General features: G+C 40.9%; 1 protein-coding gene and 2 long non-coding RNA genes across 4 annotated transcripts in view; 1 reads left to right on the forward strand and 2 right to left on the reverse strand.

Moving 5' to 3' along the window:
* LAMA2 (laminin subunit alpha 2) overlaps positions 1-16,960 on the forward strand; it is a 638,355-nt gene that overhangs the window by 593,233 nt on the left and 28,162 nt on the right. Inside the window, exons 53-56 of the mRNA XM_059400698.1 lie at positions 788-964; positions 4,386-4,534; positions 9,790-9,966; positions 10,119-10,287. Of these exons, the coding sequence (XP_059256681.1) occupies positions 788-964; positions 4,386-4,534; positions 9,790-9,966; positions 10,119-10,287 (672 nt within the window). The remainder of the gene's footprint in view (positions 1-787; positions 965-4,385; positions 4,535-9,789; positions 9,967-10,118; positions 10,288-16,960) is intronic.
* Positions 10,592-14,429, reverse strand: LOC132018155 (uncharacterized). The gene is made up of 2 exons (XR_009404464.1): positions 14,383-14,429; positions 10,592-11,069 (listed from the first exon to the last, which is right to left on the reverse strand). It is a non-coding gene; the product is annotated as an uncharacterized LOC132018155 (long non-coding RNA).
* The window catches only part of LOC132018154 (uncharacterized), a 75,742-nt gene continuing 73,211 nt past the window's right edge, over positions 14,430-16,960 (reverse strand). The window contains exon 4 of one of the 2 annotated variants that reach the window (XR_009404463.1): positions 14,430-14,464. This is a non-coding gene — a long non-coding RNA (uncharacterized LOC132018154). Of the gene's footprint in view, positions 14,465-14,493; positions 15,295-16,960 lie in introns of those variants that run through there. The other variant, XR_009404462.1, reaches the window with a different exon arrangement.

Genomic DNA, 16,960 nt, shown 5'->3' on the forward strand with positions numbered 1-16,960 from the left:
GAGAGATAGCTACTACATATGCAGTGAAAGAAAGACTTTACCAAAGAATGTGCCTGTCAGGATTCTGTTTAAATATGGAGGGGAGGAGAGAGTAAGAGGGCAAGGTTATGAAAAATAAATGAATGAATGCCTGCGTAATGAACAGATGAATGAATGAATGAATGATAAAAGCTATATGCTTCTACATAGCTTCAAGATGGGGTGAGTTTTGCTTTCTCTCCATAAACAATTAGTTGATAGATGGTATCCAAGGAATTATGAGAGTGTTTTCCACAGAGATTTAGAAAGATAGATTTAGACCAAAAGAAAATGTTGTCTGTCAGTGACAGTTGTTTGTATTTTAAATCAAAAGTGCTCAAATAAAAGCAGAGATCAGGGGCATCTGGGTGGCTCAGTGGGTTGAGCGTCCAGGTCACGATCTCAGGGTTCTGGAATGGAGCCCCGCATTGGGCTCTGTGCTCAGTGGGAAGCCTGCTTGAGGATTCTCTCCTTCTCCCTCTGCCCTTCCCCTGCTTGCTTGCGCTCTCTCAAATAAATAACTCTTAAAAAAAAATAAAAAAGAGGCCAGAATTTTTATTTGAACCCAATCTGCTCAGAAAGTTCAGTTACACCTGGAAGTATGTCTTCAGTTGCTCCCAAGCTCTCCATGTAACTGTGAGTTTCATGCTTTCCCAAACAATGTATTTCATGGTGACACTGAATGCCTGGAGGAGGGTAAGTGAGACAGAGAAATTAACTTAAATTTTCATTTCTGATCTTTTCTTCTGTTTTTCCCTTTTACCCACAGAATGTTTACACAGTCAGCTTTCCCAAGCCTGGTTTCGTAGAGCTGGCTCCTGTGCCCATTGACGTAGGGACAGAAATCAACCTGTCGTTCAGCACCAAGAATGAGTCTGGGATCATCCTCTTGGGAAGCGGAGGGACGCCAGTACAACCTCGGAGGAAACGAAGGCAAACTGGACAGGTACCCTCAGACCTCGCTGATGTTGCATCTTCCCTAGTACTCATATAAAACAGTTATTTTATAAGGAGTCTGGTGAGACATTTAGGTTGTATAAATTGCCTTTGTATTTTTAGATCTGCATTATTTATTTCCAGTGTCGTCTTTTTTACGGCAGTTCTCTCCACGAGGATTTTCCTTATTGGTCGGCGCTAGGTGTGCGGATACTTGTATTTGCACCTATATTTCATATGGGCTCAGCATATCTATGTTTAAGGAGAGAAAGCTTAAAATAAATTCAGATTATAATACTCTTCTCTTGTCTGAGGGTCCAATTACTTACTGCATCTGTAGATATTCTGCAAAGGTCCCTTAAATTCTAATTTGAATTCCTTCTTAGGATCAATTTCTCAGTTTTGCTAGCCAACGTGATGCAGTCTATTGAAATCTGACCCACTCCAGCCTCTCTGGACACAGAGAAAATGAACTTGGGGTAGGAGAAGGCAAATAGAGCCCAACCCATGCAAGCAGAGACAGTAGCCTAGGCTCGGGTTCACGCATGACCTGAAGAGAAAGCCCACAGAGTAAGGTGTGAACTTCAATTTTCATACCCCATAGCCATTTGGTTCTGTTAAAAGCAATCTCTAAGGCATCATCACTCTTCACTGCCTTGATATTCCTCCAGCACTTTCGATCTTATGTTTTTAAGTATATGCGTTATTCCATTCAATCTTGTTTTTCTGAGTGAAAGAGTTTATAGAAATTATCTAGGCTGCCATTACCAAAGAATGGAATGCTTTACAAATATGTCCTTAAATATGCATGCATGCTTATAAACCAGGCTTTGTTTTTTGTGATTTTATGTGTTTTAAAAATCACATTTATCCTTTAAAACCAAGTAGTCAGTAATATGGTTAACCCTTCAACAATGTGAGAATTAAGGACACCAACCCCCTCACTAGGTCAGAAATCCACATATAACTCTTGACTCCCCAGTGACTTAACCGCAAAGAGCCTCCTATTCACTGGAAGCCTTGCCCATAATATACTCACTAGAGTAACATATATTTTTTTATGTTATATCTATTATATACTGTGTTGTACACCGTACTCTAAAAGTAAGCTCGAGAAAAGAAAATGTTATTAACATCATAAAAAAGAGAAATACATTTACAATACCATGCTGTATTTATCTAAAAAAAAAATCCACATATAAGTGGGTCCACACAGTTCAAAGCCATGTTATCCAAAGTATTATATAATAAATCTTATTCTTCTCCCCGCAAAAATAAAGCCTAAACAAAATAAATTTCAAAGATGTATAACCATGAGTAACTTGGGTTATCTCAGAAATAAAGAGTATTTCATTAATAGAAAATCGAAAAACTATATAAACATCTCAATAGCTGCTAAAAAAAAACTATTTGGCAAAAATTAATACTCATTCCTGATTTAAAACAAAAAAACATATAACAACATGGATGGATATTAGAAATTGAAGAGAAATGAGGGAAAAAAATGTACTACACACTGTATGATGCCATTTTTACAGACTTCTAATACAAGTAACACCAAACAGGCGCTATTGGCCAGCTCAGTCGCTAGAGCACATGACTCTTAATCTCAGGATTTTAAGTTTGAGCCCCACTTTGGGTGTAGAGATTACTTAAAATCTTCTTAAAAAGTAACACTAAACAACATATTGTTTACAGATATATATGTGAGTTTTCAAAAACAATTTTTAAAAAGCAAGGGAATGATAAACATAAAATCCATGTTAGTGGTTACCACTGAGATGGTGAAGCTGGGGGATGGTTTGGGGAGGAAACTCACAGGAGATGCAATGGGTTGTTTCTTAAATTGAATGTAGTTTTACTGGTATTCATTTAATTGTACAGTTGTGAACATGGCTTCATGATTTACATGTATGTCTCTTGTATTTTGAGGAATGTATCAAATAGTCATAATAAAAATGTCCTTTAAAGTAGGGAGGGAGGAAAAAGTGTTATTTTCTCTCATTTTTTAATACACATGATAAGCACTGAATACCCATAATATTTAAACTTCCTCTTAAATACCTTCTCTTTAAATCCTGAAAAATAAAATTATTTTCTATTATAAATGATAAGCTAGTTATAAATAAAAGGACCAGATCAAACATTCTGAAGTAGATTTTCACTAAAGGTTATGTGTTTCCTAGGTCATTGTCAGATGGTTAAGCACCACCTACTGTCTCCAAATTTCTCCTCCTAGACACTAAGAAAATGGACTTAAATCACCAGCTTTCAGGATTGGTCTTAAAATAGACCCATTAAAACAATTAAAAAAAAATATTAAGCACTGTAATGCAAAGTAAATTGGAAATAATACGTTAATGTTTCAACATTTTAATGATAATAAATACTCTTTTTTTTTTTTAAATCTCAGAGTCAGTGCTATTTTTAAAAGGAAACAGTGTTAAATAGTTCCTGTCTGTTGTAGAACCAGTGTTGGTTACATTGACATATTTGCTTTTCCAAAGCTAACGTTTTGATGCCATGGGGTTATATGTGACTGTTCTGCCAAAGAAGTTCATCATCTCGAACAATCAGTCCAGCTCAGAAAATCTTAATGGAGTGAGTAGTTTGCAGTTAGTTGCCCCTTTGGTGGACAGTGAGCGCTAGTCCAGATTCTCTGGACCTTCTGTGTTGGACACACAGCTGCTTAGATGATTCAGTAAGTCATCGATAATATTCTGATGTTGGACTGAAATGGTCTCCACCAGCTCAGGTGACCCAGGGAGGACGGAGAGATCATTGTACAGCACGTGCTCTCCTGCTCCACAAGAAAGGGAGCACGCATGGCTTCGGCTTTGGGGATGAGGACTGCATTCAGGCTCCCTGGGGTTCATAATCTGATCTCAAAACCATCCTGGTTGCTATAGTAACGGTAGCAAGAGGAAAGCAGTCATGTTTGTGGATGAAAAATTGTCTTCCTTCTCTCTAAGTGTGGGAGACAGGTTACACGTGGGTGATAGCAATCTATTCAACCAGCTCCGAGAACAAATTGGAGTCTAAACACTCAGAATGCCAGGAGATGGGGAGTCAGATCTGAGGTCTGGACGCGAGCTGTCCGCTTCCGAATAGAAGGCAGAGAGGAGGTATTGACACCCTTTGTTTCCAGTGGGTTTGGTGAGTTAGAGGCCCCCATGCAAGCACAGCCATTACCGGCAGCGTAGCAGATCTGCTTTGCAGAGACCTCTGTATCACACATCTGCTTTCCACATCCTCTAACAAGTAAAAATGGTCAATGACTCAAAAGCTATTTCCAGCTCTAAGAAAATATTGGGTCTTAAGGTCCCAGGTAAGATCTCCGAGCCAAGGAACCTGCAGTTCTGTCCGGGAACCTGTAAGGCTGTCCCGGTTGAGACCCGTCCTTAACCTTCCATGACCCTTTGCTCTTGCAGGCCTATTACGCGATATTCCTGAACAAGGGCCGTCTGGAAGTGCATCTCTCCACAGGGACACGGACGATGAGGAAAATTGTCATCAAACCCGAGCCAAGTCTGTTTCACGACGGGAGAGAACATTCCGTTCACGTGGAGAGAACGAAAGGGTAACAACGGCTCTAGACAACTTGTCCTGACTCCCATCCACTCCCCTGCTCACACGACTCTCTGGACCTTTGCGCGTGTGGTCCTACGGTGCATTGCAGAGCTGTTGAGCAGCGTAATGTCATCTTCTTGACATTTCATACTTCCGGGAACCTCATTTAACTTGGCCCCTAGGAATTCTCTTCACGTTTTTATTCTGTGCAGTTCTCCACTCTCGCTTTGGAGAAACCGACTGCATCTTCTGAAGCTGTAGATAAGAAAAATCCCTCCCTCCGCACCTCTCAAATATTCTCCTCTCAAATAAGGTATGTGCAGAGTGAGGCCCACGGAGGAGCTCAGCTGGAACTGGCCGCCTTTGGCAGCTGCTATTTTGTTCAGGTTCCAAAGCAGTTATGGCAGCTGCTTAGAAACCTGTCACAGAGCCAGAGTGTGGCAGGCAGCTGCAGGACCTCCTGAGAGCTGCTGAGTGCATGCCTCATCCGTGCACCCTCCTCCCCAGACCAAGGGGTGCTGGGGTCCCTGCAGAGTGGCTTCAGGAGGGAACAGAGCCCCAGAGAAAGACGGGAACAGGCTGCTGTCCCACCTCCCCGGTGCATGGAGGCTGCCTCTCTGAGGGACCAAGAGAGCACTTGCTTTCCAGCCCTGAGTCACAAAATTGGCAGTACCCGCGTCATAAACTGCTCTCTCCTTTCTCCAGAATTCTGGGGCACTTAATATTTCCTTTATTGGGAAAGTCGTCTGTATTTTCATCAAAATGTTGTATGGCAACTCAGGTAATTAATTTAGAAGGACAGTTAGAGAAAAGGAAAACAGAAGCCCAGAGACTTCAGCCCTCGAAGCCTTGAGCAAGCCATTTCATTAGACTGAAGACATAGAAAAGACCTGGAAATCAAATGTGAGAAACCTCAAGACACAGAGGATATTTTTTAAAAAACAACAGTAAGAATGTGTAGCAATTGTTCAGTGAGCAGATGCTATTCTATATAGACCTATATTTTCTAATTATCCTCTTGTGTGTAGAACAGTTTAGATAAGTAATAAGAAGGTTTTATCTTCTAAGTAAATGATAAAGCTTTCCTTGGCTCTTTTTTTTTTTTTTTTTTTTTTTAATAGAGAGCATTAGGTGGTGGGCTGAATTGATACTAAGCTTTCTTGCAGAATGTCTACTAAGTGAGATGTTTAGAAACCTTGATTAAGAAAAATGAGGGATGGATGTTTGGACAAACTAAGAACTTTTTCTAACCTAATAGCCAGATATTGTGGTCATGGTCTCTGAGAAGGAATGCAGACTGAATTTTCTCATCTGAATCTTAGAGACCTCTCTAATCTATTGTTTTACGTGTCTCCCAGACTAGGTTTCAGGTTCTTTGCAAAACGTAAATCCTTCTCATTGTCAGAAGGACTTTGTAAATCTTTAAAATTTAGAGAATCTTGATAAACAAGTGCAGATTTGAGAAATATGGTTGACAAAAAGAAGTCATCCAGAATAATGTTATTTTGTAGAGAAAGTATTCTGCTATTCCCCACTGCATTACGATGTTGTGCTAAGGTGTCCTTTTAACAGGTGTCTCTTCAGGAAGGGCATTTTATTATGCCAACTTCACAGCTGTTGGCCATTAATCCAACCTTTATTTGATTAAGTTCGGTGCATAGTACATCCCTGAAAACTGGTCATTCGGTTAATTGACCATATAAACAAACAGTTTTGCCATTCGATGCTAATTAAAGGATAATGCATTGGACATATTAGTGAGTAGTCACTGAACTCTGTGGCAAAGCAAGAACACATTTGCTACCATAATGTCTCGTTCAAAACTCTGAGGTCAAAACACAATCATCACCTATCCTTTAAGCAAGCGGTTCAATTAACTGAGTAACCAGAGATCGCTAATGACCCTAAGAACATCACCTAGAAACATTTTTAAATGCTCCATGCCTATTCTGTGTCAAACACTAGACACTTTCCCTGTGTCAAACACTAGACACTTTCTTTTAACACCTCCATCTGTGCTCGCCAACTACCTACTCTTACCCTTTTGTGTGACTTCAAAGATTGTATTATTTCGCGTTGATTATGATACTCTTGTTAATTTGGAAATACTTGCTTTCTTCCAACACTATTCAGATCATAAATGTCAATTATCACTTCTTTTCCTAAAATCCTGGATAAGACAGTAATTTGAATACCACCTTATAAAATGATTGGATTTTTATCAAACGTGGAGGCAAACATTTCAAGATTGTTCTTGCCCTATTCTCTCTCCCTCTCCCTCTCTTTACCCTCCTTCCCCCCCCCCACCATCTCCCCATTTCTACCCCTTCCTCTGCAAAAATCTCACTTAAGTCACTTTGATGTCTAATTCTATGATAATCCAGTGATCCCTTCTTTCTATAACTGTTTTGCCCTCTGACCCTTCTGACCCTGACTCCACCTAAATGGCCAGTACAGGACAAAAGCATTAACCCCTATGAGTCTGGAGTAGATGCATAGGCAGGTATTCTCCTCTGTGAGAGCATTCTTCATACAGGTACAGAATTAGGCTGAAAGCCACAAAGTTAGATCAAATATTCCAGGAATAATTTGGGATTTCCAGAATGGGGATCATTATTTGGACACTGCAACCCAAGTATTTTTTACCATCCGAAATATGTTCAATCAAGATAAAATTACAAGGGTCCCTGGGTGGCTCAGGCAGTTAAGCATCTGCGTCTTGATTTCAGCTCAAGTCATGATCTCAAGGTCATGAGATGAAGCCCTGGCTCGGACTCCATGCTCAGTGGGGAGTCTGCTTGGGATTCTCTTTCCCTTTCTCTCTCGCTCCACTCCTCCCCCTTATGCACACTCACACAGACTCATGTGCACACTCACTCTCTCAAATAAATCTTTTTTTTTTAATTGCAGATTTTGTTCTTCATGTAAATTACAAGTGTCTAGGCACCTACTTCTCTTAACATCTTCTTGCACATATATAACCCAATTGGTGGTCATTTGAAAACAAACACTTAGACCCATATTTCAAACAAACAAGAAACCGAATATTAGTAATGAGATGTTTAATCATGAAACTCCAAGAATCAACTGTTGAAGTTGTAAGAAGATATAGCTAACTCGTCATAATACTAATAGTAATGTTTCTTATAGTGCTTTTTGCATATAATAGGTCCTCAGTAAAGAGTTACAGAATGAATACTTAAAAAAGAGGAAATACACCAGAATCATAATGAACACATTAATGATGTTCCTCTTTACAAAAGAACTAAATGCATAATCTAGTTTGATGCTCCTAGAATGTAAAATACAAGCAGGATTTAGCTATAGTCTTCCAGCAATGCCTTTATTAAGTAATATAACTTCCGTGCAATTCTTTAATTAATGTTTTCCATGGCTTAAAGTAGGTATTTTTATCCTCGTTTTATAAATGAATGAAGTGAGATTGAGCAAGATTAAAAAACTGGCCCAGGTCACACAGTTAGTAAGCTTCTACACTAATATTTAGTTCCAGTATCTTCCTTCTGAAAGCTCATTCTCATTCTCTATCTCCCCTACTGTGATCTAGTAAGAAAGGACCACTGTAATGGTCCTTGGGGCAGAACCTGATCGGAGAGTCTACATCAGAACCATGAGGGTCTCTGGCTCTCTAAAACCTAATCGAGATCAGAGATTTGCTCTTCCTGAAATTCTTTAATAGTGGCTCAAACCCCTCATTAAAACTCTTAAACATTGCTATGTCAGGTTAGTAAGAAATTGCTTTTAGGGAAAAAAAAAGGTGTTGGGGTTGCAGGGCTGCTTCTCAGTGAGTCACACATGCCCAGAAGTGAGTGTTTTTCTGAAAGTCCCCTAAACCACTCACATTCTTAGCAATAAAGTTTGAACCTTCTTATTTTTGCCAACACACTCTTCCAGAGTCTGGTAAAAAACCAATATGCCATTTTCCCCCATGTCCTTTGAAAATAAATCCAACCTGCTCCCTCTGTACCCCCTGAACAATGACATTTTGAGCACCGATGACATCCTTTTTCTTCTTCTTCTTCTTCATTCTTTTACATCTGAACCCTCTCAAAGTGGACCAATTGCTCAGGGCCATTTCAGAACATCTTTGCCCTAGTTTACTATTTGTAGTTCCACATGTGGTTTTTTGTTTTTATAAAATCAAGTGAGATGACATTTTAGGACTGAGTTTTCCATCTAAGTACTTTGGTTTTCTGCCCAGATATGTAGTAAGTTTTCAGTAATCCATTCGTGATCCTCAGGCTAGTGACTAATACTTACTAATAGCCTCGTGCTCTTGCGTGGGACTGAAATTCAAAATCTTCCAGAACAAAAGAAAAAATGCCTTTGGTCATTTTCATCATCAGAACTCTTTGTCTGCCTTGATTCTTTGCCCCAGGATCCAAGGATTGTTGTGAATAAGTAGCATGAGATTCTCAATGACTAGTGTATGACTTATCTCTCCTAAGCAAATTAGGGAAATGAATGAAACACTCACTAAGGAAAATCATTGCAAGGAACAAGTAGCATGATGCTCTTGCCGGCCTCTTCTATTCCAAAAGCTAGCAGCTGGGGCTGGATGCCTGGATGGCTCAGTAGATTAAGTGTTTGCCTTTAGCTCAAGTCTTGATTGCAGGGTCCTGGGATCTGCCCCATCTCAGTGTCCCCTCTCAGTGGGGAGTGTGCTTCTCCCTTTCCCTCTGCCCCTCCCCCCACCCCTGCTTGTGTGCTCCAGCCATACTCTCCCTCTCTCTTAAAAAAAAAAAAAAAAGCAGCTATGTTTTTTATAAAATGCCCTGTAAGTATTTGCTGTGGTGTCCTGCGATCCAAACTCTCGGGAGCAGAGTTTGTCCCCCAGCAAGGAGATAATAGCTAGCACAAACCAAGAAATAAAGAACCAAAGAGCATATGCCCCCCCTGCTGTGCTAAACCCACTGAGCCTTATCAGATTCCACATAACCACACTGTACGGAAATCTCAGCTCTACGGGCTTCTGTGTGGGGCTGCTATCACCAACAGAACCAAGGGTGGGCTTTGCAGGCCCACCATCGCCTTCTTAGTCACCTCTCAGGAAGGTCTGACGAAGGAGGCAGAGGGACTAGATGCTGAGAAACAGTATCTTTAGCTTAGGGTAGAATTCCTAATTCTCAAAGGTTGGCTCCCTTAAAAGCTCCTAGAGGAAGGGGGGGAGGGGTAGCAGGAAAGATTTGATTTTCCAAGGATACCGGAGTTTTGTGCTTAATTCTGCTTATTTTCATTGTTTATCAGCATCTTTACGGTTCAAGTCGATGAAGACAGAAGGCATATGCAAAACCTGACAGTAGAACAGGCAATCGAAGTTAAAAAGCTTTTCGTTGGGGGTGCCCCACCTGAGTTTCAGCCTCCCCCACTCAGGAATATTCCTTCTTTTGAAGGCTGTGTATGGAACCTTGTTATAAACTCTGTGTAAGTACATCTGTTGGCTACTTTTTTTTTTTTTTTTTTTTTTGGGGATCAGTCTACACTCTATCTAAAACCAAGGCAAGGTGGGGAAACAATGAAGAAATTCTAATTAGAAAAATAATAAAAAGTACCTAATTTTAATTCTATTCCACTAGCCCCATGGACTTTGCACAGCCTGTATCCTTCAAAAATGCGGACATTGGTCGTTGTGCCCACCAGAAGCCCCGCGAGGAGGAGGAGGGGGCCGTTCCGGCTGAAATAGTGACACAGCCAGAGCCAGTGCCCACCCCCGCCTTCCCTATCCCCACTCCCACTGTGGCACATGTAAGTGTTTATATCCTATTGCTTTCTAATTCTAACCCGTATTTTTAGTTGTTTTCAGAGAGAAGATGATTCAGGATAGCTGGTATGGTCTACTTCTAGAATCAGAGGGAGGGTCACTGGTCTATGAAAACCTGTCCTCCTCACATCATTCTTGGATTACTTTTATTTACATATTTGTTCTGCTTAAATTTCCCTCCCTATAAAATGGAATGTGTTTTCAGCTGAAAAGTTAGCATAGCACAGAAATGTCTACGTAATCAAAAACAAGAACCATGTGTAATATCAACGCACGGAGGCAGCCATATTGATTTTCAGTCCCTTTTATTCACATTTTAAATAGTAGATCTCATAGCATGTATATCATTTGGCATTCTGTTTTTTAAAACTGGCAATACAAAATTAGATATCATACAAATGTGTGTGTCTGATTATGATGCTGACGGGCCATGTCCACAGAGCCAGAGAGGGTCTCACAGGACCAGCCAAGAGGGTCCTTGGCTTCTTGAAGGACAGAAATCAAACATGAGCCAGCAGGCAGTGAGAGCAGAGTTTATTGGAGATACAGAGAAAGCAGATATATTCGGAGCATCGGGGAGACTCAAAAAGGAAAGGAGTATGAGTCTCATTTGTTCAGGCGTGGGGGTTTTTTACTGAGAATTGTGGTCCAATGTACATGTTCTGTCCTCTCAGGCATCCAGGAACTGGTTAGAACAAAGACAAAGGCCCAAGTGTTCCTCCTTGGAGCCAGCAGGCCCTGGCGTCAAGGTGTCTAGGCTGGTGATCTGCAATACAAAAATGATAGCTTTGTCTGGTCGTTCCCACCTGGTCCTTCCTTAAATGTTATCTGTTCTAAAGAAATGATTAACTCTTTGTCGCTTACAAGGAGGGCACAGATTATTTGCATCCTGAGGCACACGCAGAGTGGTTGGGGTCACAGTTCTTAGCGAGAAGAGAGGAGCAAAGGAGCAGAAAGGAACAAAAAAGCAGATTTTTATAGAATCCTTCAGTTTCCCTAATTCAAGGACGTCTGTGTCTGTGTGAGTGTGCGTATGTGTGACACACACAAAGAGACACACAGGTAATTTCATTGTATGGGAGGTTCATCATTTCATTGATGAGAACATGGGTCCCTGAGTAGACAGTCTGGGTAGCAATGCCTGCACTCCAGTCTACCATGTGTATGAATTTGGGGAAGCTACTTCGCCAGTCTATTCCTCAATTTCCTCATCTGTGCAATATTAATAACATGTGAGTCTAAGAGTTAACATGAAGACTTAAAAATAATGTTGGCTAAATGCCTAGTATATAGAAAACATTTAATAAATGGCATAATTACTATACAGTGATGATCATAATGACTGCTTCTAAGCGCTTACTATGTGCCAGCCACCGCCTAAACAATTGGCATTCAACATTATATGTAATTGTCATAATGGCTCTGGGAATGATACAACATCCCATCTTTAGTTGAGTTGATAAGAATTACCTGGCCTCAGTCACCCACCTACCCACACAGCCAGTAAACGGCAGGATGGGAATCCTAATGGATTTTCATCCATTAGGTCTAACTATACAGTCTGGCTTCATATGACTGCACCGCTCTGTCTTTACAATTTATTCTATTTTTTCCTCATCATGGGCCATTTAGAGTGCTTCTAGAAAACATTCTGGTAAGTGCCTCCCTATACCAAACTTTCTTGTTGTTTATGTTCTTAAAATAGATTCTTGGATGGATAATTATAAGACTAAATGATGAACATACCTAAGGTTCTTAAATCGTATATCTGAATTGCTTTTTCCAGCATTTCCATCAATTTACATTTCCTCCACCAATATATCCAAGGGGGTGGATCTCTCTATCTACTGAACGGCACATGCATCCTATGTATCATGCTTGCCAATGGGTGAGCAGAGCATGCTGTCTTGAGCAAAGAATTTGAAAACCCTTGAACATCTCATTTTCTTCCTTAGTTTCCATGATGGAACTGGTCGTTCTGTAGAGTAGTCTGTGCCTTGTCACTAGAAATATTTTGAGCTTATGGCTTCTCTAGCATTTCTTCCAGGATTTGAAAATAGTGAAGTCCTTACACTTTCAGTGAGCACGGCATAACATAAAGACTTGTCAAATCCCTATGTTGTCCACCTGAAACTAACGTGACATTGTATGTCAATGATACTTGAATTAAGAAAGAAAAAAAAATAGCAAAATATTTTCCCCCAGGGTAAATAGTCAATAATCTAGGCATTCTTCATGTGACCTAATTTCTTTTTTTTTACATTTTTTTAAAGATTTTATTTATTTATTTGAGAGAGAGAGAGTGCAAGAGAGAGAGCACAAGTAGAGGGAGTGGCAGAGGGAGAAGGAGAAGCAGACTCCTTGCTGAGCCGGGAGCCTAGTGGGGGACTCAATCAGAGGACCCTGTGATCATGACCTGAGCTGAAGGCAAACACTTAACCAACTGAGCCATCCAGGAACACAATATTTTATTTTATTTTTTAAAAGATTTTATTTATTTGAGAAAGGGAGACAGAGAGAGCATGGGTGGGAGGGTAGGAGCAGAGGGAGACGGAGAAGTAGACTTCCACCTTGAGCAGGGAGCCCAACATGGGGCTCGATCCTAGGATGCTGAGATCATGCCCTGAGCTGAAGGCAGATGCTTAACTGACTGAGCCACCCAGGCACCCCCTCATGTGACCTGACTTCTAATTCCCATATGTGCACTGATCAATATTCTTAAGTTTGAAATATATCTTTCAAAATGCGGCACCTAGAATAGACTATATTCTTCAAAGTGCCCAGTTCAGGGGACAGCAGTACCTCTTGTTCCATTCGTCTGTCCTCATATTTTATACCTGAAAATACTTCAATGTTTTATTTTTTTTTAAGATTTTATTTATTTCTTTGACAGGTAGAGATCTCAAGTAGGCAGAGAGACAGGCAGAGAGAGAGTGGGGGAAGCAGGCTCCCTGCTGAAACAGAGAGCCCGATGTGGGGCTTGATCCCAGGACCTTGAGATCATGACCTGAGCTGAAGGCAGAGGCTTAACGCACTGAGCCACCCAGGCACCCCTACTTCAATGTTTTAAACTGATGGATCCCGCTATTAGCTCATCATCAGGTCCCCTGTTCAGTCAACCACAATCTTGGGGGCCTTTGAACCACTTGAACTTCTCTCGAGTCAGGTGTCTAAGCCAGACCATCTTGCCTTGGTCCAGTTAATTGGTGGAGAAGCCTGCGGATCCCCGGTGATCACCTTTCTTTTCTAAGGGCCCACACAAACTTTGTTTTATAGGGAGTCTCAAGCATATCTATCTCTCCGTGCTTTCTCGAGATCACATCTTTTCCCTTTTTCTGAAAATAAAGATACTTTCCCATCTGGGACTGGAGATTTTACTCATTTAAGTTTTCCTGTAACCTTCTGTTCTAATTCCAATTTCCATTTTCTCTCAGCAGTGTATGTTTTAACTTCTCCGAAACAGAGCATGCACTTAGACAAGACAAAAGCAAAAGAGAAATGGAGTGACGGTCCTGAGGGCTCGTGTACAAAGACTCAGAGAACATCAGGGCTAGGAGAGAATTGAAGATTCTGACTCTTAATTTACACATGGGAAAACAAAGCCCTAGAACATACCTCATGGGCTGTGATCACACACATTTTTGATAGTTGGCACAAAAACCCAGGTATCTAAATTCCAACAGCTATCTCCCCTTCTCTTGCACATTATAGTTATTTATGCCATGTGGTCATAATTACATTTCTTAGAATTTCCATCCCTATTGAGTTACATTTTTATAGTTTCAGATTCTGGAACTATACATATCTTTTAATTTGATTCCTTTCTCTTATTTTAGTTCTTTGTGTGGAGAGAAGTGTCTGCTTTTTAAAGGTGACTAAAAGTTAGAGGTTTGACAATTTATAACAAATAATCTTTTAAGAGCCTCCTAAATGAAAAAATGAATACGATATCATCATTGCTAGCAAGGGAGAGATGGAGAAGCAGATCTGAGGAATCAGACATTAATGTAAATGACAGAGTGAGCAAGTATGTGTGGAGGTCAGTCAGGAAAAGTGTGGAGTGTGGATTACAAACTCACCCCACTAGCTTTCGAGATTGAAAATTGGAAACATGGCAGGGTGTCCCCTTAAACTCTATTCAAACAACATGATTAGTGGTACCTAGAAGTGTAAAAACAGGTCTATAAGATGCAAAATTTAATATGTCATCACAGTCTTGTACATAAAATCTTTCCATTGAAACAATACAAAATGATGATGACATACGACATTACATGACATGGAGAAAACAGGATATAAAACCATACACAATGCATAATCACATCTACATCAATAGATAGAAAAACGCATTAAAAAACCCTTGCAAGAAATATATCAGATGCTAGCAGCAGATGGAGTATGGACTAGAGATGATTCTCATCATCTAAAAAAAATTCTTACATGTATTTTGTTTTCGTAACTTTTTTAAAAAGATAAATGGAAAGGCTTTCAACCTTTATTCCTCTGCAGCATCCCATTGGATAGCTGATTTCCCCTCTGAGCAAGTGCGATGTGGCGAATGGCCCCCCTCAACCCCTCCAAGTTGGGGACCACTAAGGACGCATACTGAGCCTTTACTCCAGTGATCTGAGAACTGCGCCTGCCGGCCTGCCCTACCCTAGCCCACCTACTTTTACGCAGTGGACTCTGACAGGTTACCTGTCCTCTCTAAATGTAAGATGACCCATTGAAAAGTAAGGAGGATGCTCTCTACCTGCAAGGATTATTCTGAGGGAATAAATGATACAAAGCACCCAGCACGTTGCATGGCTCACAGTAACACCCCATCATTCTTCTGTGGGACTAGTTAGCCTGTCACACTTTCAGTGGGAGAGCAAATGCCAGGAAAAGAAGAGAGTGAGGATTCCATGTTTCAACCATTTCAGACTCCAGTAGGATATGGCTATTATAGCTCAAGTGTCACATCATTTTCCATTCTCACCATCTTCTTCCTTTTAAAAAAAAAAAAAAAAGATTTTATTTATTTATTTGACAGGCAGAGATCACATGTAGGCAGAGATCACATGTAGGCAGAGAGGCAGGCAGAGAGAGAGAGGAGGAGGAAGCAGGCTCCCCGTGGAGTAGAGAGCCCGATGCAGGGCTGGATCCCAGGACCCTGGTATCATGACCTGAGCCGAAGGCAGAGGCTTTAACCCACTGAGCCACCCAGATGCCCATTCTTCCCTTTTTAAAATCAGAATGTAGACTGTAAGAATGTAGTTAAGAACCCAAGCTTCCAAGTTAATCCCAGACATAGGAACTATCCTCTCTTTGTTCTAGCAGAGCAGACAGGAACCATCCCCTATTCTCAGTTCCTTTCTTCTCCTTTACACCATCACATCCCTCCCCGCCAACGTCTTACACCATGAGCACAGCATTCGCTAGACCCCAGCGCCCTTTCAGAGTTCCCTGAGAAAGCCCCGCCCTGTGAAATGGACCATGTCAGCCCCATCATAATATATGCCAGAATGTCATTCATCAGACGACGTTGTATGTACCTTATCTCATTTGATAGTGTGGTAGCCCGTCTTTCCTTTATGCTGTCTCTTCTTCCTTGGCCCATTTAGAGCTGCATTAAATATGCCTACATATTGTATTTGTGGAGATTTCTCAGGGAGGATGGTGGGTGTGGTTAGAGAGGACTGTAGACGTCTACAGTCACCACCTGCAGATGTATATGGTGTTTAGACCAAGTCTTTAGAGCCAGCATGGCCCATGCGGATGTATACGGTGAACTGGCTCTATTTTTTTACTTGATGCTCATTGGAAAGTTGAATTTTGAACCTTGATATCTGAAATGTGAACACTAAAAATAGCCATGAAGAGTTGTTGCTGTGAACGGCATTGGAGAGTTGAGGGAAAGCAGCAGCAGAGAAGGAAAGAATAGACCAAAGGAAAACTATTTCTCTAACAGCTTTAATACTACAACTTTAAAAGCTAAGCACAGTCCATGCCAAAGGATGAATCAGTTGGATACTGATACGTATTTAAAGGGAAAACCCCTATTTTCCATACCACAAGAAATCTCTGTTCGGGTGTTCATGTGTAAGGATTACTGCAAATGCCCAATATTTACCAGAAGAGCTCGCATGCAGGGTGGTAACATAATTCACTTTCTCAATAAACAGCTTGAGCAGGGATTTTATATTTCAGAACATTAAAGTCAGTGCTGTAGAAAGTGTCTTCCACTTAGTATTCATCCATAAAAAGGAACATCACAAAGAAACCTCCAACATCTCAGATGTGATTTTAGTCCACATTTGTTAGAGGGATTACTGACTCGTGAAAGAAGAAAATGATGCAGTTTTTATGATCATTCATCACTCGTTGCTTTCAAGAACAAAGATGCCAGTTTTGATAAATGCAATTTAAATCCCTGTTCTCACCAATCTGAACTCAAGGAACGCTTGCCTACCAGCCACAGGCTACCCTGACGCCAGTAACTCACGTCCAAATATCAGCCAACAAACAGCAGTTGGAAATGACCACTGCTTTATTTTGACCTGACATGGAGTGAAAAAGTTTTCACTGTTATCCATTTGCCTACGTGCGGATTCCCTCTCCCACTATGTCACTGCTCTGATCAGCACGCGCGCACTGCCACCATCAGACCCCGCC

Source organism: Mustela nigripes, chromosome 5 (genome assembly GCF_022355385.1).
Source record: "Mustela nigripes isolate SB6536 chromosome 5, MUSNIG.SB6536, whole genome shotgun sequence".
Lineage (NCBI taxonomy): Eukaryota > Metazoa > Chordata > Mammalia > Carnivora > Mustelidae > Mustela > Mustela nigripes.